General features: G+C 45.4%; 1 protein-coding gene across 5 annotated transcripts in view; it reads right to left on the reverse strand.

Annotated features, from left to right (window-relative positions):
- The window catches only part of sbf1 (SET binding factor 1), a 55,071-nt gene extending 47,042 nt beyond the window's left edge, over positions 1-8,029 (reverse strand). For 4 of the 5 annotated variants that reach the window (XM_005742609.2, XM_005742608.2, XM_005742606.2 and 1 more), the window contains exon 1: positions 7,661-8,028. In XM_005742609.2, the coding sequence (XP_005742666.1) occupies positions 7,661-7,715 (55 nt within the window). In that variant the 5' untranslated portion in view covers positions 7,716-8,028. Of the gene's footprint in view, positions 1-7,660 lie in introns of all 5 variants that reach the window. The other variant, XM_005742605.2, reaches the window with a different exon arrangement.
- Positions 8,030-24,705: the final 16,676 nt, after the last annotated feature.

The following is a 24,705-nucleotide window of genomic DNA, read 5'->3' on the forward strand; positions in this document are numbered from 1 at the left end:
CACACACACACACACACACACACAGGTTTTTGTAACACATCTATAAGGAGGACGTGGGGCACGGTGGGCAATGAGGGTGTAAGAGCTTCATCAGGATTTCCATGCTCTGGGAAACCTAATGGCAACAAGCACAGAGTAACGACGCGTTAATTAATAAAAGCAGATTCTTCATCACATCATTACATAGAGGAAATATGGTCCCGGCGAACACGATGTAGATTCTGCTTCCGTGTTCTCCCCCTGAGCACGGCAACAGGAAACTTGACTCAATAGATGTGTGCGCCTTATCTCCTGGCACCCACACCTCTGTCTTTACTCAGAAATGCATTAAATCCCTTTAATCATTTCATTTGTCTCTTCTCCCGCTGCAGTCTCCTATGTCACACTAACTTCCGTGGCATTAATCACCTACACACACGTAACGGACATGACATCTGGTTACTTGGGCAACCAACAGCCAAGAAACAACTACGTGTCTCATAACCAAACAGGAACCAGACTACGAGACAGTGAAGGCAGACAGCTCTGTCGGGACAGCCCCCAGCGCACTGCAGAGGTTATCAGGCACCCCTCATTTCTTTATATTTTACGTTTTAGTCCTTGGACTCTAACATTTTGCTTGTTTGTTACACCAGCTAACAATAACGCATGAATCATTCAACCAATAAAAAGACATTTAACTGAAAGCATGAACCAAGTGTTTGGTCTACAGAAACTGGACTCGAGAGAACAAATGAAGACTTTCAGGCCTACAGCAGACAAACAGTATCTGAAAGTGACGGCCTTCAGAAACAAGAGGGCAAAGAAGGCTGACAGATCCATACAGTGATCCCTGAAGACTCGGCAGAAACGCGTTCAACAGGAAAGAGTCTGTCAAGAAGCCATTCTCAAGGCACAGGCTGACCAAACGGCACCAGAACTGGACTGAAAACCAGATCATCAGAGTGACGAGTCCACGTCTGAAGTGTTCTGGTTCAAAGTGTTGTCAGTATGTATGAAGAGGTCACAGGGGGAGTTTCTGCAGCCATGTGTAAAACATGGCGGAGGCTCCGTCATGGTTCAGAGCTGTTTCAGCCAGTTTACTGTGACAAGTTGGGGCAAAACATAACAGCTGACCTGCGCACAGCACCACCCTGACACATGGGTTCATTAGCACAGCTAGCCCTTCCCTACAAACATGTGCCAGCTCCTCCCTTCTCACAAAAAGACAATGAAACAAACGGATATTTTCCTGGAAGTGCACAGGTGCACGTCCCACTAGCTGAGCATCACAAACACAGACCCAGAATTGTCCTGCACATCTGAGTCTGTCACGTCTGACCGAAGAAGAGTGCGTTCATATCGCAGCTGCAAGCTCCAACTTTAATGCACACAAATACATGATGTGAATTCAATTGATTAACCTAATTATTGGTCCAATATGTAGTTTCACTAAGCCACTCTGAGTCTATTATACAGAGTTTTATAAAAGCTCATTTTCGTGACTTTTTCTGTGTCTGAAATTTTCACAGATTAATTCATTGATGTTTCACAAACACGTCCATCTACTGCATTATATAACATTTTAATTAAAAGAAGAGCAGGTCTGTTTTACAGGAAGACATGCAGTAAATGTTTCTACTACATGACATGATGTGACATTTCTATCATACTTCTAAGCCTGCTAACTGTTAACCACGAATGTACCTAAAGCATTACGTCAATAAGTTTCAGCGATGTTGTTCTGGGGGAGGAGAGAGCAGCCAGGCACAGACTGGGTGGGGCACGCGACCTCTAATCTGTATATTCAAACCAATCACAGGCCTCGTATGAGATTAGCACAAGCACAGTGGGTAACTGAGGGGCAGATTTGATCTGGAGTCCATGTTAATAGAGATGAGACTTAATCTTCTACCACTGGTCAAGTTTCAGTAGTTCTTACTGCAGGAAGAACAACAACAAATGACTGCACAAAGCACTAATAGCAGGACGTCTGCACAGTGCCAGCTTAATGTTGTTGCTTTCACAGATTTTATATTACGCACACATTTCACCAATGGTATTAGTTTCTTTTAAAAAATGTAGAACATTAAAATGAGCATCATCCTCTTACATACATAGTGCTGTGGTTACCACAACAGGCAGCCAGCTGCACGCAGCCAGCACTGGTAATCCTAACAACCCCCATCTCATCTTTAAATCAGACGTGCTCCGGACACGCTGGAATCACCCCGCAGGGTTTGCAACGATTGCTCCCTTGAGCTCTGACGGCTAACTGTGAGCGGCACTGACTCAGCCTTTGTCCTGTGAGGGGACAGCGAAATTCTCAAAATTCCAGGGAGACCATCAAAGCATGAGGAGGGAGGCATCCATAGCCCCCCCCCCCACACACACACACAGGGGCCGTCGTCTCCCTCGTGAATAACAAGCATTCAGAAAAGCAGACAGACTGCTGTATGCAGCACAAGGCAACACAGCGAGACCTACGGCCAATCAGAGTCACCGATTACAGTTGGGCTATTGCACGTTCTTCTACTGAACCACCATGAGAATAGCAACAGTACTAACTTGGCCAACTTAATCCACGTGTCATGTGTGCTGCATCCTGCACTCTATCCCAGCACCATCCTCACCTAAACTAGGGCTGCAATGACTCGTCGCCATAATTGATGATGTCGACGTGTCATATCTAAAACCATGTGTTAACAGTTATTGAAATAATCCTACACTAATCAAAGAAAAAATGGCAAATGGGTTGACTCGACTCGAGCCCCAGTGAGGACACACCTGAAGCTGAGCATGTATGACTCTCACAACACTCAGCATCACGGCAGCCATCACTGAAAACAGCAAGCAATAAAAATCACTCTATATTTATAATCAGTCAACTCGACCAAAACTGGGAAAACTTTCAATTGAGCCCAAATGCTGCCACTACTAACTCAGACTGTGGGTCACCATTATTGCTTCAAAGGTGGTCTTTCCCTGTGTGCTGGCAGCATGTCCAGGTACTGCCCCCTGCAGCAGCTCGGACAGAACAGGACAGGGGTTTCAAATATCCACATTTTTACTAGTCGGCACGCCAAAACTGTTCTTCACAACCAGCAGACCACATGCGGGTAAACGTTGCCATGGTAATAAAGCAATCACTCAGAGACAGCCACAAACAGGCAGGCCATCAAAAGTTGCATGCACACACACACAAACACACACAAAGCTGCAGTTCACCACAACCACGGCTGTGACCCAGCGTCACTCTGTCCCCCTATGAAAGGCAGATTGTGTGGGCTATTTCTGGAGGGCCTGAAAGGCTGCTGCTCTGGAGCGATGGAGGAAGTGGTTGCCCACAGGCAGGCGCTGCTGGCAGCGTCACACACACTCCTCTATCCTCCCCAAGCCCCCTCGCTTCATCTCACTTGCAATATGAAATGTTTTTATTTGCCCCTGAGCCTTATGAAGCATCACGTAAATCTGTCCTTGCATTTGCTCACTCAGTTCTGAACGCGCCTGTAAGCACCACAGAGTTACAGCTTCGATACTCCAACCATTCAAACTGGCAAGGTCACAAGATATGCTCGTACCAGATGATGCCAGCACATACATGTTCCTATATTTCTACAAGAACGTGGGTACAGAAGTTGTGCGTTCTTATTTGATTGTTATAGAAAATATTTTAAATAAAAACACGACAAAGACTGATGCGTGTGAGATATGGTATCAAGTCTTCTGAAATGTTATTGGTACCAACACCAAAGCTTTCTGTATAACTTTCTAACACACCACCTTTAGGATATAAAATCTCACAAGTAATACTTTTAGACATTTGTGTTGGACTTCATCATTATTAGAGTGAGTTTTGAGTAATGGCCAAACCGCTTTGTGGTGGGGTCACACCAACTTCTAATCAGGTGAACACTTGTGCCAAATTTGAAGAAATTTCCCAAGACAACGTTGAGCATATTCTCCACTTTCTGTCTGGTTTTGCCACCGTTAGCAGTTTACTGGCATCCGTAAAACTTTCTTTGAAGTCGAATACTGTTTGGCACTTTGCAAATAAGCTCATCCAATGTGAGAATGCAACCAGAGAGCAGGTGTGGATTTTAGAACACACCAAGACTGTTAACTTGTAACCAACTGTTGCCGCTGTTAAGCCGGCTCGTTAGCTGTCGGTAGACGGGAAGGTCACGTCTAACGTGCAGACAATATCAGGAATAAATGAGCATGTTCATGCACATTTTCCTGTGTTGGAGGCCTGACTTTTGATCTGATGATGATGCTTGAGATGAGGAGGAAGACTATGACGTTTTGTTGGTTTTTGCTTCTTTGGTGAAGGGGACGCCTGATCACATGTTGAATGTGAAATTTGCTTTCACAGCACAAGAACGCGTTCTGTTCTCGTCCGTCTTTAGCTCCACCCACCACACGAGGAGGTGGAACGGTGACATCTATCTCAGCCGCCGTATTCACGACGCTGGGACAATGTGGTGCCTTCCACAAACCGCTGCTCACTTCTATTTATCTTTAATGTACCAACTCTAAGTTTATAACAATACATCAGGTTGTTCCAAGATGTAGTAAATGTATATTTATGCGTACAATATTAATTTTTCTGTCAAATAACCTAAAAAACAACTGACCGCAGCTTTAAATGCTTTGCAGACATTCATATAAAAATCAGATATGACTGCTGAGTGATTTGTAAAATACATCCTGATTGTGTGTGTACAGTGTAAATGCTCTATCAAAAATCTGCAACTTCACATCGAGTATCATCGCACGGTCCAACCCTAACACGTCTCGGAGACACGCTGTATGCACGCGGTGCGTGAAGAGGAAGTGATCCGAGCTCTGTCACAGCTCTGCTGCCAATGACATTCACAAGCTTCAGCACTGAAACCAAACACACTTTTGTTCTTTCTTTACAGAAATTGTTTTCTACGTGGAATCACATACTGGAGCTAGTTTCACAATTACGCTCTAAATCACTTACGTGAAGTTCATCGTTGCTACAGCTAAATAATGCTTCAGTCTCAGTCATTCGTTCAAGTCTGAGCCGTGGCAACAAAAGTGGTGCCAGAGGTGAAACATGGAACTTTAAACCCAATCTCCACCACAATCACTGCTACAAATCTGTCCGGTCAAGAGTCACAGCACCCTGATTGATGCCACTGACGTCCTGTTAGCAGTGTCACAACTCCACTACAACAGCCACACCATGACACACACAAGCCCGATTCATGCTCGGTCATCCCCTCGGTGCCCCTCTCCGTGTCCTCCTCACTTGACTGCAAGCTGTGGAGATGTTTTTGTGTGTAAAAGGAGGCTGGCTACCAGAGCTGTCACTGCAGCCTCAAAACAGCCATCCTACATTCTGTTTAGGGCCGCCACAATGACCAACACCCTCAAACGGAGCGCCAGAGGCACACAGACCAACTACAATAGAGCCTGTGTGTTTGTGAGTCTTGAATGAGACCAACTCGCAGAGCCTCAGACCAAACACGCCTCTTTCCTGGTTTTCAGACACGCACTGGGGGACAATATGGATTCTCACTCTAAACATAAGTCTCCCTCTGGACTTCTTCGCCTGAACTTCCTGTTTGGGCCTCAGACTGTGAATCCAATTGGTCACCAACTCGGCACACCGCTGTCAAAACACTGTGACATGCTGAGTTTTTCAGGAGACCCTCTCTAGGGCCACCACACCTCGGGGCAACTGCGAACTCTTCCCAAGCCGCAGGCAGCCATCTTGGCTCTAAGTAGGGCTCCACAGATTGTCTAAGGCGGCATCTTAGCAGAGCAGAACAGTTCCCGGATAAACAAAGGTTCAAGGTTTTCCCTCTGGGTTCGCATCCGTTTAAAAGTCAGCAAAGAGACACAAAAAAATCTGACAGATGGACGTCGTGTTTGTAAACACCCACATGGTTCCTCTAAGAGGCAGATGAGCAGCGATGATGTCAGCCCCGACAGCCTGTCAGTGCCCACGCTTGCAAAGCATTCCACTAACTGAGTGACAAGCAGCAACCACCCAACTAACATAAGCACACACACACGTAGACAGGATGCATGAAATATTTAGACACAGGAGGAAACGCCACTGTACTGCAGAATTCCTGGTATTCTTATACTCGAGGACCTTTCATTGTTGATGCGAAGCCAAGTGTTTTCTTTACAGTCAGTGCCAGCACACTGTAGCTGCAGCATTGGTAGAAAGCAAAGTAATCCTGCATAAACACATGTAAAGTCAGAAATCTCCAAATAAACAATAATGGAAGCTTTGCATTTGGAACCAGAAGAAACTAGAAGAAGATGGACCCACCAAGCACGTGGATGAAGGCAAAAACCGTCCTTGTTGCAAATGGGGACGTTCACCACAACAACAACGCCTTCAGCCTCTAGAAAGGCAACGTTAGTGTAGCCACGCCAAAAATCATCATCACCCTCAAAGTGTTTGGCTTTTATGAGGCACGGAGCGTTTGATCCATTAAGCCACCGTGGCTTTAATGTCTGCTTCCCAGATGCTTTTTACTGGCATGTTCTGCTCTGCAATGCATTCAAGCACTGTAGCACAGGAAGGGGAGTTTCTGCAGCGCTTGCAGCGTCCACGTTATAACATCCTGTATTCCCCCCTTCTGAAAGAAACATACAAGACGCAATAAATGCATTCATGTGTCAGAAAAGGGATGTAGGCCACCCCAGCATCACGATAAAAGCCAGTCCAGAGCCTGCTTTTAGCCACGAGGGCCTCGTCATGTTACAAATTTGCCTCTTCTGAATAAATCATAAGCAAAAGGAAAAAATCACTCTAAATAAAAGACAACCGCGTTACAAGTTGCACGCTTCCGTTGGATAGGCGAGCTGAATATTTCATGATTAAACGGGCCATTATACGGCACAGATCTAGGCCAGGGCTCAGGCTGAAGGGAGGGGGGCTCGGATAACGGTCCAAACCCCGTCCCAGCAACGCGAGGGAACACAGCTCCGGTCCGAGGGGGCTCAAGAGGGGGGCAAAGCCATCTAGGTTAATCCAGACAAAACACACACAAAGAAAACAATAAGCAACAGCGGCAGGAAGAAGCATCGATTTGTACTTTTAAAGTGATTTGATCAAGTCCAGGTGGACGTCAACGCAGCGTGGCTATTCAGGACCCTGCAGCCACAACAACACTGACTAATCGCTGTCACATCCTGTGTTAAGCTACCCCTGAAACAAGTCATTTTCCCAAAACGCCACTTCTAAGGCTTGCAAATGAGAGAGACCGGGCAAGATGCGGGTGAATAAATCCGTCTCAGGTCTCACCGACCAAACTGAAAGCCCCTCAAAGCTAGTCCTTCTAACGTTAGCTCTTAGCAAATGAAGTTAGCCCAAGTTTTCTGTCACCGGAGTGAGGCAGCTCGGTTTCCTAAGCTAAAACGCCATTGGAAGTTGGCGGTTGTAATGGAGTTCTCCAAGCAGCTTCTCCTACAGTCACAAATGTGACACACCGGCTGACAGCCTCGCATTCAACTACACTAATCCCGTGAGGCCTGCGCGCCCCGGTCTAAAGTTGAGGCTAGCAGCCAAATGACAGCGCCCAAGTCGGTTAGTTGTGAACGGGGGCCTGGCCCGTCCCCGCCTCCCTCCCCTCCTCCTGTTTGCCCACAGCCGTTAAAGCTAGCAGGGCTGGCTAACTCAAACACCCACCTCGCTTCTCTAGGTCGTAACCGACCACAACAAAGTAGTCGGCGAGCCTGGCCATCTTGGAGGCTCACGGCGACAGGCCTTTAGCGCTAAATCCTCTGCTCTTTGTGCCGTCAATAGTCCATTCACATCCTGCCGGCGACAGACACATCACGGGCGACAGTAGCATCCTTCCAGCTGCACCCCGCCGCCATACTGTCAGTCTGCCTTGCCCTGACAGCGGAGAGCCGCGAGTCTGCGCACTGAGAGACTTCCAGGGAGGGGCTGCTCGACAGGAATGTCCCATGTGGGGAGCCAAACCAGCTCAGGGGCCAACAGTCTGACCAAAACCTATAATAAACTCAAAGAAGTTTCGACAGTGCCGGCGCTAAAGGGGTGAAAGGTGGCGACGGATTTTCAGTGCCCTGAAAGAAAGAGGACCCACAGAAATGTAGTGGAGCTGCCTTTCCTGAAGCGAACAGCCAAACGCAGTCCTCCTTAAGCGAAGCCCAAGCATTTCAACTAAGACGCAGACTCACCACAGAAGCTAGGAAGAGTGTTTCTTTTTAAAAGATGATTTATTTATTTATTTTTAGCTGAGTGTTTTTATGTTCACTGGATGTTTGCATCAGAGGGGCACACTCTGAGATAAAGCGTCATATTAATACAAAAAATACCGTTTTTATTGATTAGTCAGTAATGAAAACATTGTTTTAAGTGAGTGAGGTCCACTTCTGCTGCGACAAAGTAAACACATGATTACTGTGGCAGATTGTTTTTCATCCTCCATCTTCAGATCCCAACATCACAGGTGCAGACTACTGGAGCACCTCAAACTGTTCCTTTGCTTGACCGTGCAGACACTACAGAGATGTCGTATGCAAAGATTAGGTGAGAGCAAACATAATGACGCGTGTGATGAACACACACGTTTGAAATGAAAAGCAGGCACCCTCGTTTTGAAAATGATCGGCCTGAATGATGATCTTCCAGACCTATTGCCTTCTTTCTCAAAATTTCCTGTTTGTGTTTCGTCTGAATTGTCGTCAGTCATGGAGAAAAAGAGGAAATTTCAACTTAAAAAGACAGTAACTTTGTCTGTTTTGCTCGTGTTTCATCATGCTGAAAATTAACCCTTAAAGTAATGACAAGAGGCTGGAGCTCGTCTCGAAATCGATTTCTGTGAATCATTCCAGGGACCCTCATTTGTTCTCCTGTGTTATGGATGCAACAGCAAGTAACACCTGGACGGGTTTGTTCCACAACATTTCCCCCACATCAGTCTGAACTGCTGCGACTTCCTCTTTTCTGGCTCGCTCTCACCTCCAGCGAGTCCGGAACGCAGCAGCGAGGCTTCTTAGTGGTTTAAGCAGATAGCATGACATCACCACAGCCTGGGCCTCCTTCCATTTGTGCAGTGTTTGTTTTACGGCACTCATTTTTAAAGCGCTTTGAGTCTGTCACTTTTCCTCCAAATAACATTTTATGATGGGGAACACATTCATAGCCTCACCTGGCAGGATGATATTCCCAAACTGTAAAAACTGCTCAGTTATCATGACGAAAATCATCATTCACACTGGCTCCAAGTTCCTCAGTGGTGCCTGCAATCCCAGACGACCCAGCACATCCTCAGAGGCCCCGTGTTCAGGCCCCGATGGCTCGGGAGGGAACTAAATAACACCAGACAGTCGGTTTCACAGTCATTGCTATTGGCGTACTACTTTTACTGACTTTTCCATTTTTTCATTGTGTTTCAGTCTTCTTTTAACTTCATCTGAAATAAACTTTAACATTTGGGGGTTTCTTAGTTTTACGTGAGTACTCTGCTTCTGGCTGTACAAAGCCAATGTTTAATATGCAAACATTTAATGTTTTGTTCCAATAATACATTTAGCACATAGCTCCACTTTAAGAAGGTTGAGAATTCATATTCCAAAGGAATGTTATGGGAACCATTTAGCGGCACAGATTAGGCCCAAATTACCATTCTGCTCCGTGTGAGCAGAGGTCCACACCCTCAGCCAAACCATACAAAGATACTGTCAGATTTGCCAAAATGTTTGTGTAGCCAAAACATTCCCCCAACTCCACCGTCTCTCATCACGGCTCCACCACACTGATCGAGGCTCCAGACTGCAGTGTCAGTTTCTATGATGCAGTAGTGTGTAAGGAAGGCCTAATAGCCCACATCCGTGTGGCCTGTCCTTGCTGTCAGCACTGTAACAGCCTTGAGAGACTCCCAGCACTTCCTGTGCTTTCACCTTTGACCTAATGCTCCTATCGCTCTCTGGTCACAAGCTATCGTGTTCATGGGATGTCATGTTTTTTTGTGAAGAGCGTTGTTTTCCCGAAACTCTGTAAAAACTTGGCTCTTCTCCTTTCTCAGAGTTATCTGTGACCCGGGACTGGGCACGATGACAACAGGCCTCCTCTTTGATAAGAATGGCTTTTGACAACCAAACCTATGTTAAGAGAAGATAACATGTAACTAAGGTCACTGCTCTGGTACTAATTCTTGCTGCTGATATTAATTCTGTTTTAACTTTGAAGCATGCTTGGTAGGTTGCCCGAGAGCAGCGGCGCAGTGCTTACAAAGATGGGAGGACAAGAGCAGCGCCATCACTCTAACCCTTCAGATTAAGCAATGCACATCACTGAAACAAGCGTGAACTCTGCAAATGTCCGAATTATTAGTTACTAGTACTATGGCCTTTGACTTTAAATGAACATGCTCTGTGCTCTTAGCTGGAAATGCTCTTCCTCTTTCGTTATCAAGACGCTGAAGCTATATACAGCAGGTTAGATTAGCAAAAGTGCATAAAGATAATCAACCTGTTACTGAGCTGAACGGAGTTGCATTGGCACTCGTGGCACTTGAACATCAGTCAGGCTGAATCCTTATTTCAGCGAGACTGTTCCAACCCACCCTCTGACAGCGTGACGTCATATTCAAAAAGAGTCCAGACCGATGCACTATGACCTTTGTTGCACTGTGAACATATGAAAGAGCCCAACATGAGCCGGGTTTTTTGGTCTCCTTGGTTACCAGATGCTAACAAAACCAGAAGAGGAGCTACCATGCAGTGATGGGTATCTCCCTTACATCATTTTCATGCGGTTTTGGCGCCTTTATCAATTGAATTTAGGCCTCAAGTGACTTGAATGTCATTGCATTCTATTTATTTGACATTTAATGCAACATCTTAATATATTTGTGTGTAAAAATAAAGAATCTGGATTTGCATGAATTAAATGAAATCATATAAGTCAAGCCAGATTTGTGCATCGTGACTTGGTAGTTGTTTTTCTTTCAGCATACATAAGATGGCCCTGTGCAAGTAAAGATTACTATATTCAGCTACCATCTCTCTCTTTGTGTGCACATTTTATTTCTAGGAATAAAGAAGAAGTGAGGCGACATGCCTGTCCTATCACTGATCCTCTTCACACATGCAGCCCAATTAGAGCGCAAAGCAGATCTGTGCAGGATGCAACAATCATGTGACTTCCTGTAGACTAACCAACAGACAGGAAGTGGTTTGAAGGCCTCATGCACATCATTGCTCTTCACAGGGCTATTCCAGCAGCTGACTTCCCCTCAGCTTAGGTGAAGCATAGCATATGAAAATGCTTCGCTGAGCAGGTGCTGAACCCCTTAGCTGATTTCTAATGAGAGATGTTTTAATATGATATGCTGTTAAACCAGCAAACACACACACACACACACACACACACACACACACACACACACACACACACACACACACACACACACACACACTCTCATGTCTGTCACTGAGGTAATTTGAGCTCTGCATACACAAATGTGGCCAAATATTGTATGTACACCAAACTGCTGCTTGCTGAGTTGTAACTGAGTGTTTGTACCCATAACACCGAGGATGAACGACTATAAACAGGAAAAAAATTCCATGCATTTACTACAGTAAGCATTAAATGGACGGGATCTTGTACAGTGCTCGTGTTGTGAGCACTCAAAGCCTTTTCTGCAACATGCCTCATTCACCCACTCACACCCTTTCATACAAACACTCTTTCTGTTTTTCTCCTCAGGTGTGTCCTGCGAATCATTCCAGGGAAATCCAGGTTGTGAGGGGCCAGTCCACTTTTTATTTGATAATCTGGGACTTTGACTCAACAGATGAAAAGCAAACAAACAAAAAAAGATCATAACTGAATAATTAGAGACTTGGATACACACATCCTAAACACTAAACTCCAGAGATCTTACAGAGGGCCATGAAAGTGACTCGTCATGAAACCCGCTCTGTAACTGTCCAATAATTCTCATTTTTCTGAACTCAGTAAAGTGTTGTGTCAGAATATAGTTTATTCACAAATATGTCTTAAATGAATACATCCTCACTCTTTAAGCTTGTTACTTTTTAAGCAACCACATGTATCAGATGAGATGGGCCTAGGGTTGCCAACTCCCTGAAAAATAAATAAGGGACACCTCGTGGCCAGGGCCGGGCGACCCAGTTGTCTTCACCCTTCCCTGTGTGGTGAATTTGTTTTAGCTCTTTTTGTGTGTGAAATTTTTTTTTAACCATTTGACTTGAAGTTGATTCAAGCAGATGCATATTCTTTGTGATATGAACACACGGGAAACAAATGATCATTTATCCATTTATTTTTAACACAAAATGACAACGTTAACACAAAGAACTCTGTCCTGCTTAACCTAAAATTATATAAATTAATAGAAAACAATAGAAAGAACAACATTCTTGTAACAGTGCACATTTAGTGCAATTAGAAAAGTGCAAAAAAAGTCTGTGGAACACCTGCAAACACAACATTTGTGCCTCAACGGCCTCGACTGCAGCTGAAAGTTGAAGTAAAAACAACAACAAACTCATGACCTCAAGCTCAAAGCTACATTAGGTGGAAACAGACTACTTCTTCCATTTGTGTTTTTTTAGCTCTTGCTGCAGTTAGGAGTTGTTTGTCTTTCAGTACTGCAGAGTAAAACTCTGAGCAAGACATATCATAATTTAGACTGACAATGAGCTCACTTCTAATTAATTCAGTAGAACATTTGTTCCGCACATCAGTCCACTTATTCTGCATAAGAGAGAAAATCCTCTCCTCAAACCCAGTGGAAGATGGGATGCTGAGTACAAAGGATACAACAGCCTGCATATTGGGGAGGTCAGCTGCCTGAAGAGTTTCCATCCACTTCTCTGCTGTTCCCTTGGACTGCCACTTTTCCTTCTCCTGATGTTCTTTGGTGAGGTGCTTCAGAAGGCTGGTTGCAGTGACACACTCTTCATAAAGCTCATCCATAGAGATGTTTAACCTGCCAATAGAGATGAGAAGTTGACCTAAATCCTAAGTGGTACATAGAACATTTACAGTGGTAAATAGATGGAAAAAATGTATTGTATATGTTTATAACGTTGTATAGCATTTAAACAATACAATAAGTATAGTTTATGTATTATGTATTTATCCATCCTTATATTAAGTATATGAACTCCTTGAATTTGTAAAATAGTGTATAAAAGATTGCATGCGTGTGTATATACACTCCAAACAAAGTTAATGATTATGGTTTTATTTATATATGTTATCTATCAATTGTATCTGTTTATTTTTAACCATCAATACTATTAAAACATGGTTTATCATTTCACTGGCAAATGTTTTCTTCTTACCTGCCAGCCAGGTGAAGCCGTTCAATGATCTTCTCCATGTCATCAAAGGAAATCTTCCCAGATGCTAGAGAGACGGGCTGCAGGTGGAAAAGCCAGTTTTCTTCTGAAAAGTCAAACTGCTTCCGGACATAACTGATGGCAGTGTCTAGGAAGGCTGTAAACTCCTGCCTGCCACCATCAGCATCAGATGGCGAGAGACGCTGGAGCTTTTGTCTTGTTAGGTACCCGTAGAACCCATCATCTCTTCTCTGAAGAAGTCTTGTCAGGAAACACTCCATGATGGAATAGAGGTCAACAGACGTGGTTACATTCTTCTCCAGTTTTTTCAGCACTTCTTCAAACAGACACATGACATTATTACAGAAGAGCAGGTAGACTTCCACAATGTCTGCCTCTCCCTCAACTCCAGCAGCATCTTCTGTCAACTTCAGCAATTCCTTCAGGCACCTTGGACATTCCTCACCAATGCTGATGAGATGTGACTTCAGCGGGTCCCAGTTCTGCAGCAGGCGGGTGATTGCAGGGTTGAGTGACAGCCATCTCGTCACAACATGGCAGGATATCATGGAATTCAACGTCACAGAATTCACAGGACTCTTTCAGGGACTCTCTCCTTTTGGCAGAGGTGGAAAAGAAGCTGTATATCTTCAGGACAATATTTTCCACATCAACTGAGAGCTTGTCCAGGGCTTATTTCACAGTGTTATGAACAATATGTGCATGGCAGCTGCCACGAAGGATCTCACTGTTGGTCTCTTTCAATTCTGTGAAGACTGAGTTGTGGATGCCATAATTTGCATTGTCAGCACTGAATGCAGAAACCTGATCTAAGGATAGCCCCACGTTTTCAAGAGAGCTTTGTCTTATTTTTACTCTGCAGACTCATCTGGATTTTTACAAAATCCAACATCTTGTTGACAACTCCAGCCTCTGGTGTAAAAACTGCAAGGCCAAGGGAAACATCTTCCGATTTCCCTTATTTGAAGCATCAGTGTGGAGAGAGAATGGGAGTGGAGTTGCACCACTTTTCAATTTTTTGATCACCTCTTCTATTGCCTTTGGAGACAGGACATCTGCGACAACTGCTTCAGCTCTCGTCCTCCCACAGGACATCTTTTTGGCAAAACTGGAGTCATTCAGCGTCCGTACAGTCAGTTTGAGTGCACAGTCACCCGAGTTATAACTTAAACCGTGCTTTACAGTGTGGTAGACATGGGTCACCTCTGCAGCAGTCACCTATAAAATAGGAAAATATATATCTTACAGTATATCTGTATAGTTTGTGTAGTTTATCAACTGACTTTAAAGTATAAATTACGCATGCAACTTGTAAGAAATGGGTATGGTCATATATATGTATGTTTGCAATATAATGTGTATTCTTTATATATATTCAATTCAGTAATACTTTATTAATCCCAGAGGGAAATTAGGTGTTGTTGCAGCTCAGACTAATCAAGTCTTCAAAGAGTTGTTGAAGACCACACTCACTGTGGGAAGGAAGGATCTCTGCCTTGAAACTGAAGTCTCTTCTGTGTCAACTTATTCGGGCTTTGTGGCTTCAGCTGAGGTATTATTTCAGCCTTTCTGAAGCTAATCAGCTGCTCCCGTTTGTAAACCCACTTGTTCCCATGATTACACATCATAACTCATCATCATTATTCATCTATGTATTACTTTTATGTATTAGTCATCTATTTGTTGTAATCATCTATCCTTGCAGTTGTTTATTACACAAAATAAATTATATTATCACACTTCTGGCCACATAGCGCTGATTCACTGCACATGCCCATATTAACCTTAACCAGAGGGTTTAAAAACAACAACAACAATGTTTACATACCATATCTGCTTCTGCCGTGGCCTGGTGGACAACAAATTGGTCAAGGGTTCCTCTTTCTTTCACGCCCCTCATATTCATCATGTGCCCACCAGTAGCAGCATGCTGCTTAACGTCAGTCAGTCCACCATGGCAAATGGAAAAAGTGCGCCGGCACGCACTCTGTCAATGCGCCAGAGCAGCTGTGGCTACAGTGTAGCTGCTATCTGCAGTGTGTGAATGTGTGTGTGAAGCGCTTTGGGGTCCTTAATGACTAGAAAAGCGCTGTACAAATGCAGGCCATTTACCATTTACCACAGTGCAGTGCGCTTTATACGTGTTATCGCGCACTTTATACGTGTTATCGCGCACTTTATACGTGTTATCGCGCACTTTATACGTGTTATCGCGCACTTTTCCCAGCCAGGTGTTTTCATTTTCCCATTCCTCCCTGTATTTTTGCAGCCTTTTTTTTTCTAGGAGGGGAACAAGCACTGTTGGTCAAAGGTGTACTGTCGCCCCAGACTTGTGCCGCAGTGTCGGTGTTTGTCTCCTGTTGGCCATGCTGGTCATCTGCTGTCTTCCGGTATCTTCTCCGCACGCGACCTTTCCTCGACCAATGAGATAAGCGGTAATCTGAATTGTTATACTCGTGCTAAGTGTGCTGTCAGCTCATTGGTCACAGAGCGTTAAGTCCATTAACATTTATAGACTTTTTGTGATTCTCCCTGTATTACGGGACAAAGTGCGTCCCTTATTAGCTCAATACGGGACGATTCCGTATTCTAAGGGACGGTTGGCAACCCTAGATGGGCCCCAGCATCCTGATAACACAGAAACTACAACTCATGGTCATCAGGCTGAATCATAGCTTATAAAACTTATAAAACCCCATAAAACTGTTAGATAACTCCATATAAAACAGTCTGAGTGGCCTTTGCAGTCAACATTAAATCAAGTTTGCCTAATGCGTCATTTCTGCTGTACAATCCCCGCTGTGGCTTCACAAGGTGATTACAGAATAACAGCACATCAGTACATGGAGTCGTTAGCTTTCTATGTGACAAGTAGGATCACTTATTCAGTGGTCATGTTGTGCTAACATGCTATCACATTAGCTAGCATTAGCCACTTTAAGCTAGTAAATGTAAATGGTAAATGGCCTGTATTTATATAGCGCTCTACTAGTCCCTAAGGACCCCAAAGCGCTTTACATATCCAGTCATCCACCCATTCACGCACCGGTGATGGCAGCTACATTGTAGCCACAGCCACCCTGGGGCGCACTGACAGAGGCGAGGCTGCCGGACACTGGCGCCACCGGGCCCTCTGGCCACCACCAGTAGGCAACGGGTGAAGTGTCTTGCCCAAGGACACAACGACCGAGACTGTCCAAGCCGGGGCTCGAACCGGCAACCTTCCAATTACAAGGCGAACTCCCAACTCTTGAGCCACGATCGCCCGTGGTCATCACAGGTAAGTTTTTCCTCCTGTTTGCAGCATTTCAGCGTTCACACACAGCCACTGCATGTGTGCCATCATAAACCCATCAGTTCTAATCAACCTGGCCCTGACCGATCCCGTCTCCTACAGGTAACATTCATCAGGATCTGATGACTGAAGACAACGAGAGAGCGAGGAAGGTTAGTGAATAAGAAGGTTTAGAGGCTTAGTAAGGATGAAGGACGAGCGCAGCTATGAAGACGATGGGCAGGTGGACAGATGACGCACCTGTGGAGGCATGGAGATGTCTAGAAGAAAGGGCAGTTTTATAAATGTTTGTTTATGAGGTTTTATATTTAAAACTACATAAAATCCCACAAGACAAAGGAAAGAAGTTCGAAAACAACATCCAAGCACACACAGAGCCCACACAGCTTAGTCAGACCACATCAAAAGTACAGGAGCAATGCTGGAGTCTGAAGAAGATGATCTTCTGTGTGAAGCTAGAGAGTTCACCGAGTCCAGAAGATGTGGGGAACAAGTCCAGCAAGGAGTCAGGGTCCAGCAGAGGTGTGGTTTCACATAGACAAGTGCAGTCAAATGATGTTAATATGATTGAGAAAAGGGCCGCAGATTTCAGAAAATTTAAAGTGACGACGAAGCTCTCAATATGCAAACATGCCAAACACTAAACATGGGAGGAGATGGTGATTCCAGGCTCTAAGAGTCAGTCTTTTAGCTACAATCACACCAAACATTAAGGCTTTCTGAAGGGGACGTCGGGGAGCAGCCTAGCACTGCAGCTGTACCACCTGGCTTTACTCTAAAGTCATAAATCAGGATATAGACAGTAAATATCTCCTCCCAGGAACTCCTGAGTGTAGCACAGGACCAGAAAAGGTGGCCAAGGGTTCCTTCCAGTGCTTTGCATTCATCACACAATGAGGAGATAGACGGACAAATGCTGCCAAGCTTCGTCTTACAGAAATGCAAACGATGGAGGACTTTGAACTGTGTAAGTTGTAATCTGGCATTTCATTGGCCCATCAAGCGTCTCTGCTTCCATGTCCTTAACCAAGCATCTCTGCTGTGGTGCTGTAAGTGTACAACGTGTAGTAAACTGGCTGATTAGGCATTGATAATAAAAGTCACTGTGAGCAGGGGGCTGATCCAGATGGGAGAAAGACTTTAACAGAATTCCTGATTTGTAAATAAATGAGCAGAGCAGGAATTCAGACTGCAGCTGAGCAAATGAAGCTAAACATCTGTCGATGTAGAGGTGCTTAGTAGTGTGAAGACCTAAATCTGACCAGTGCTTATGTCCATCCAAAGAAAGGTGGGCAGGGGACTTTAACCAGATTGTTTAACAGTGAGAGGAATGGAGAAGAAGTGTACTGCTGCCAGTTTGCAAGAACAAGTGTGATGTGCAGAGCTGCTGTAACTACAGAGGATAGATCTGAGCCATAACGTAACGATATGGGGAAAAGGTTAGAGGAGTTAGAGGAGAGGGGATCGTCAGTGAGCCACAGTTTGGCTTCATGCTGAGTGAAAGCAGTGCAGAGAGAGAAGGCCACAATGAGTTTCACTGTGTCTTTGTGGATCTAGAGAAAGCAGACAATAGGCTGCCAAGAGAGGAACTGTGATGCTGCAGGAGGAAGTCAGAGTGGCAGAGAAGCATGTGAGCGTGGTGGAGGACACGTATGACACAGCGTGCAGGACAAGATGTGGTGAGGTGTGGGGGAGTGACAAGTGGCTCCAAGATGGGGATGGGCTTACATCAGGGGTTGGGCCTTTTTTGTTGCTGTGGTGACTGACAGGCTGACTGATGAGGTGGAGGAGGCTCACAAACAACCTAATGCTCTGCAGTGACAGTATGCAGCAGGTGGAAGAGAGCTGGAGAGGGGGTGGAGACAGGAGGTTAACTTCCTGGGGTCAACCATCCACAAGAAAAGTGAAGAAGAGAGTGCAGGCAGGGTGGAGTGGGTGGAGATATGTCAGGAGTGATTTGTGACAGAAGGATAGCAGCAAGAGTGAAAGGGAAGGTTTATAAAAGGGTAGCCAGATGTGCAATGATGTAACAGGAGGCTGAGCTGGGATGTGCAGTGACCAGGAGGAGAAGCTGGAGCAGTTTGGAGACGAGCATGAGATACTGTGGACGTGTGCACGAGGAGGGAGCGTGGATATAGTGAACATCACACAGCTGCTCCAGGTGCTGCAGGAGAAACTGAGAGTTTGTTGAACCTGACGGTGAGGACGTTAGAGTCATGGACTCTGTCACCCTGGCAACAGGCTCCGTTTCCTCATCTCAGGGTTAGATTCAGGGCAAAGCCCAGCTGTGCAGATGACCACAAACTAATGTCCGATAGAGCAGCACTGACCTGAATATGGACTGCATGACACAGCTGCACACGGAGTGTGAAGGAGGTGAAACAGCATGAAGATAACGCAGATCTACGTCTTACATATTTTAAACGAGATGCACAATTAAGTGACCAAAGCAGGTTTTCACACTGTTTTTAGACGGAGCTGTTAGGATGTAAGGTCACTGTGGTGTTGCAACCTCACACTGAGGAAGCAGTTTTTCTATATGATGTGCATGCACAGAGGAAAAGAGGAGGCCAACCTGAAGCTGTGCTTGTTTTGGGTACAAGTGCATGCAGCATGAGGTTAGCAGAGTCTACTTTGCAGCACCTAATGCACACACTCACACTCGTATTTGATAGGCTGCATCTTTGCTTGTTGTTCTTCACATTATGCATGCTGAAGGGCCCGTGCTGCGATAGTTTGGCAATCTCAGTTTGATGAAATGAAGACACTTAACATGGTCTTGCTGAAATGAGCGCGTCCTCCCTGACAAAGCTGACATCTGAACATACGATGAACACACGAGCAGATCGGGTCCTTACACTCAGAAGTCGCACGGCTGACAAGTTTCTCCGACTTACTGAAGAACTAAACTCTTTGTTTGCTACAGATTTGGGGCAGAGGTGATGTAAACTCTCGGTCTCCTTTCGATAACCTTGGGGTAACCTTTGACCCTGCTTTCGCTTTGCGTGATCATGTGTAATCTCTGTTGTTCGTGGGTTTAGGTCATCACACCTGCTTCTACTCTCACGTCACACCAGTGACCCAGCGGCACTGACTCACCACCGATTCCATTTTTCATTAAAGATTCGAGTAACTTTCAGAGCTCTTCGTGGACAGGCAGCACCTTTGATCAGCTCCCTGAGGTCATGTGATCAGAGCCTGCTGGCTGTGCATCCCATGAGGCTGAAAGGTAAAGCAGACAGAGCTTTTCTAGACTGTCGAGCTCTGTTGGGATCTGTGGACTCGGTGGTCTCTCTGAAAAAACAGCTAAAACTCAGCTGGTCAGACTTGACTTTTTGTTTTGAAGCACTTTGTGATGTTTGTCCTGAAAGATGCTCTACAAATAAAACCTTTATCTCCAAAACCTGAGGGTGCCTTAAAGCTGCCACGCAGACCTGCTGGTGCCTCTCCTCTTTAGTTCAGAGGATGTTTTCCACGGCGTGTTTCTGGATCATGTCCACTTCTTTCCATAATAGAATTTTAACCTACATTTGCGACAGTGATTTCTGAGCCAGTGCAGTAATCTCTATGAGAGAATCATGGCTGTTTTAAGGCAGCAGCTCCTGAGGAGCCAAAGATCGCTGACATCCAGTACGGACTTCGGTTTTGTGCCCGATGTTTCTCCACATTCTGAGATCGCTCCGTAATTACAGACGTGCTGTTTTGGGCACTGGTGAAACTTTGATTCCTGTCGATGGTCTTTTTTACCCAATAATGTTTCATTAGATACCAAATATCCCCTCAGCTGTTCACTTTCAGTACCACCTACTGTTTCACACGTTTGTTGTTCCCGCCCCAACTTTTGTGAGTCGATATTTGTCATGAGAGAGTAATTCTAATCTAAACTAGTGCTTCTCATATAATGTTGAAGGAGGTTCGGTCTGTTAAAGTTAATCATGCTGAGAGAAGGAAGCTTCCTGAAGCCCTGGGAAGGTGTTTTGTAGGAAAAAAGGTCCGTCACGGGAAACTTTACCTTGGACCTGGAATTCTACACTTTGAAGGTAATAAACATTTAAGACTGAATGCCACTGACATACCAGGACACTGGTACGTGCACTAGAGTTAGATTAAAAGAAAAACGTTCCAAATAATGGTTTTAAAGAATGCATGAGAGACATTTCCATCACAGATGGATGCAAATGTGCCGGGGAACGATCCTCCCCAAGCCTGAAGTTTACGGGTATCAGAGGGAGAGTCTCAGTCTGACTCCTGTTTGGTGAGAGATGCTGTTTTGGACCTGACTTTCATTTTTAGACTCTGTGGGAGTTTGTCAGCTCCATCATGTTTCCCACAATGAAATCCAATCGCTTATTTGTCCACTGCACTGTCCTGTAAGCCCCCTCCCTCCACGCAGCAGTGCACTGGTGAGCAGCCATGTCAAACAAACTGCACCGAGAGGCTCGGACGGAGACAACGGGCCGCTCGGACAAACTCGCTTGTACACAGTCTCAAAACAAACAATGCAAATACTGAGCAAGCCAAGAGGACGCTAACCTCACAACATGGGAAAATGTTTGCGTTTCGATTCTTCACAGAGCTTCTGCTTGAAACCCAGGACAACACCCTGATCTGAAGTTTATTTCTGAGTCTGGATACGCTGGTAAACGATGTTTGTTCATATTTTGGAGGGGTTAAGTCAGGCTGGTCCTCATGGGAAGCACCAAAGTGTATTCAGGGACAGCTGGAGAGGCTGCACTGGGCCTTGTGCTGATGTAACATGAGCTTCACTAGGGGGCAGCAATCATTAGACTACCACAGGGTGGCTGGTGTTGGCTCAGTGAGAAAAGCTAGAAACACTGAAAGAATAATATGTGACACGGCAGCTTCACCTGTTAGTTTAAAGGCTGTAGGAGGGAGAATCCACACGGTGTGGACTGTTTCACTGCAGGGGATCACCCCACGCTGCTCGGCTGGAACCCTGTTTTTGTATCACGCGCCGCGAGGAAGCAGAAACACGCACGCTCAGAGAGGCCGCACAGTGAGCTGCAGGTGGTGTGTGTTTGTGTACCCAGGCCTTCAGCTCAGTGACTTCGCCTCCGTCTGCTCAGGCGATGAATTTGTTTTGCATCACAGGCCGTCGCACTCCAGAGCCGGGACACTGCAGCATCGAGGGTCTGTTTATGGACCAGTGCATCCGAAAGGTGCGCTCAGCATTTAAACAAACACGCTTACAGAACTGCGTGTGTCTGTTTGGGTTTATGCTTCTCCACATTTGAGTCACAAGTGGTGCTTACGCACAAAAGAGGCAAAAGACATTCACACCAAAATCAACCAACCAGAGTCGTTGAGTAAAAGCTGTGACTGATCAGTGTGAAGTGAACTGTTCAAAGGAATTCAAGGAACACGTTTGTAGCAACGGTCAGTTAAACTTGTGGGATGTTGATGTGATCAGTTAGGTATCAGTTAATGAAATACAGAACAGGGGGAACAATGAGGCAGCCCCTGAAACAGCCATGCTCCTGCAGGTAGAGGACACTCGTGCTGGGTTCCTCCTGGCTTCATGGTGAGAGCATGCAGGCAGCTCCTGGAGGATGAAGGAATTAATACTGAAACATGAAGGTCATCTGATGTCTCCGTGTTGCACCTCAGACTGTCTGTGTGCTCCATGATGGGCAGAGCTGGGAATGATGTGGACTCATTCTACGTCCATGTCAGTACAGAGATCCAGCACGACTGGATTTGTCCTGTTTTTGAGCAGAGCCTGACACGGTGAGTGCTGTTAGGTGACCGTCATCAAAAGCAGGTTTTCTTTGGTAATGTGTGCGTACGCTGCAGTTTAGAGTGATGCTAGCAAGCAACAAAAGTAGATGAATCCACAGCCACACACTCACGACTTCCTCCTATTTCAGTAAGGTTTGTTGGAACATTGCAGGGTCCAGTGCTTTGTCAGGCTTGTTTTTGTGCATGAATCAGTGCGACTCGATTTATTAAGAAGAATAAAAACATAAAGACAAGCTACAGTGTTTCCTTTTAAACCTGAACACTGAGCCACTCCCATTCACCTCTGCAGTGCTAACTTGAACTCATGAATGCAATGAAGTCCTTAATAACACGACACTTAAGTGGATCCATAAAATCCTCTGTGGCTGTGACGAGGCTGCTCAGATATGGTAACCACGTCCATTCATCAGCACTGTGGTTAGCTGTCTCAATCCCACAGCTCATGTGATCATCTCCGTGGAAAGACAAAGCTACGGCTCTATGCTTACAGCTCTGGAGCTCCAGTGCATTTGAAATGTTGCTTTTTAAGGACCACTGTTTGAGCCCAGTGTAGTGACACTTATTAGTTTTACTGTTTATGCAACTGTTCAAAGCTTCATATTATCAGCGGACATCGAGATCTTTGATCAGTTGAGCACATGTTTGGATGAGTTTCAAAGACAGCCGCTCCTTTAAAGCTGCCCTGTGCCATTCTGGGCAGCGACACAGTGCATCTTCTCATATTTGCTAATTGCAGCTTAAAACAAAAGTGAAGACAGCTCCTGCCCGGGAGATCAAACCAAGCAGGAAGCCTGTGTTCAGAGTCCAGCGGGGCCGATTCGCAGGCTGCTGTCACACACCAGAAAACTCTTACATAAGCGTGTCAGAGCCAGTAAACAGTGGCTTGTTTTCTCAGCCAGTCTGACTGATAAATGAGTTACTGCTATCTGCCTACGTGGGGGAATTTCAGGGACCACTGTGTCATCACAAAGCAGCTGCTGTTGGTGCAGACTGTGGGTGAAGGTTAGAGCAGATTCAACATGCACTATTTAATAGGGATGACTTAACCTCAGCTCTGATTACAGGAGGTGAAAGGTCAGAACATCCCTCACCTGACTGCAAGATGGTACAGTGAAATGTTTAAACCATAACCTGAGCAGACACATCTTCTCACAGATGGATGAAGGAGTCAGCTGTAGCTCGTTCCAAGGCTTCGGCTCTGATGGTGTTATAACACGATCACAGCAGGGCTGAGCTGTAAGGGGATACTGCTGAGGGTGCGAAGCTGGCAGCTACCTCTAATGAACCTCTCTTAGTGAATATCACTCTACATAAGCCTCACAGTGCACTTCAGGCGGGGATCACACAGCACATTATAGCCCAAACCCAGCAGAAACATCCAAGTCATGCTTCCAACCATGTCTCCAATGTTCTCCTTTTGAGTTTGCCTGTTGAGACCAGTGGTGCCAACCAGTACTCCTCTCAAACAGCCTTTATTGCTGACGGTCTCCTTACAGCAGCTTTTGTTAAGGGTGGAATATGTTAAGTGTCAGTTGAACACTCAGTTCTTGAAGGTGGTGTACTGGAAGTGAGTAAAGGATGTGATCTTACATGCCCCGTGCCACAGCTGCCCCGGGCTCAGTGAGGCACAAGAGGACCAAAAGATGCTCCATGTGCTCCGATCCAACAAAAGAGTTACTGTAGCCCAGATTACTGGAAAACCTGAAGAAGCACACACAGCTGGACCAGTAAAGAAGCTGATGGAGTCAATCACATCTTTCTATCAGGGCGATATGTGACATTCACAAACGTATGCAGGCAGCGTGGGGCTCTGGACAATGTTCTGCTGCGATCACACTTTGAAATGTACCATCTTCCTAAACACCTTTATGGCAGTAGCCTCTTCCAACGTGAGGATATGCTCTACCTCACCGCAAGGAAATCAGAAATGGTTTCACAATCGAGACAAAGATTTCAGTGTCTTCACTTGGCCTCACAAGTCCCTAAATGTTAATGAAACTGAGCATCTGTGGGATGTACTGCAGAAACACGACCAATTCATTACGGGGGCAGGACAAAACAGGCTGTGGAAGAGAGCCAGGGAATAATAATACCTGATGAATACACACAGAGAGTGAGAAAACTGGATGAAGAAGAAGCAAACTGTGATGTAACTAAGGGAGGATTCAGGGTCACCTGGTCCAGCCCTAACTATATGCTTCAGCAAAAAGGAAAGTTTGAAGCCTAATCTTGAAAGTAGAGATAGTGTCTGTCTCCTGAATCCAAACTGGAAGCTGGTTCCACAGAAGAGGGGCCTGAAAACTGAAGGCTCT

The sequence above is a fragment of the Pundamilia nyererei genome, unplaced genomic scaffold (assembly GCF_000239375.1).
Source record: "Pundamilia nyererei isolate P.nyererei 1_Seehausen unplaced genomic scaffold, PunNye1.0 scaffold00122, whole genome shotgun sequence".
Taxonomy (NCBI): domain Eukaryota; kingdom Metazoa; phylum Chordata; class Actinopteri; order Cichliformes; family Cichlidae; genus Pundamilia; species Pundamilia nyererei.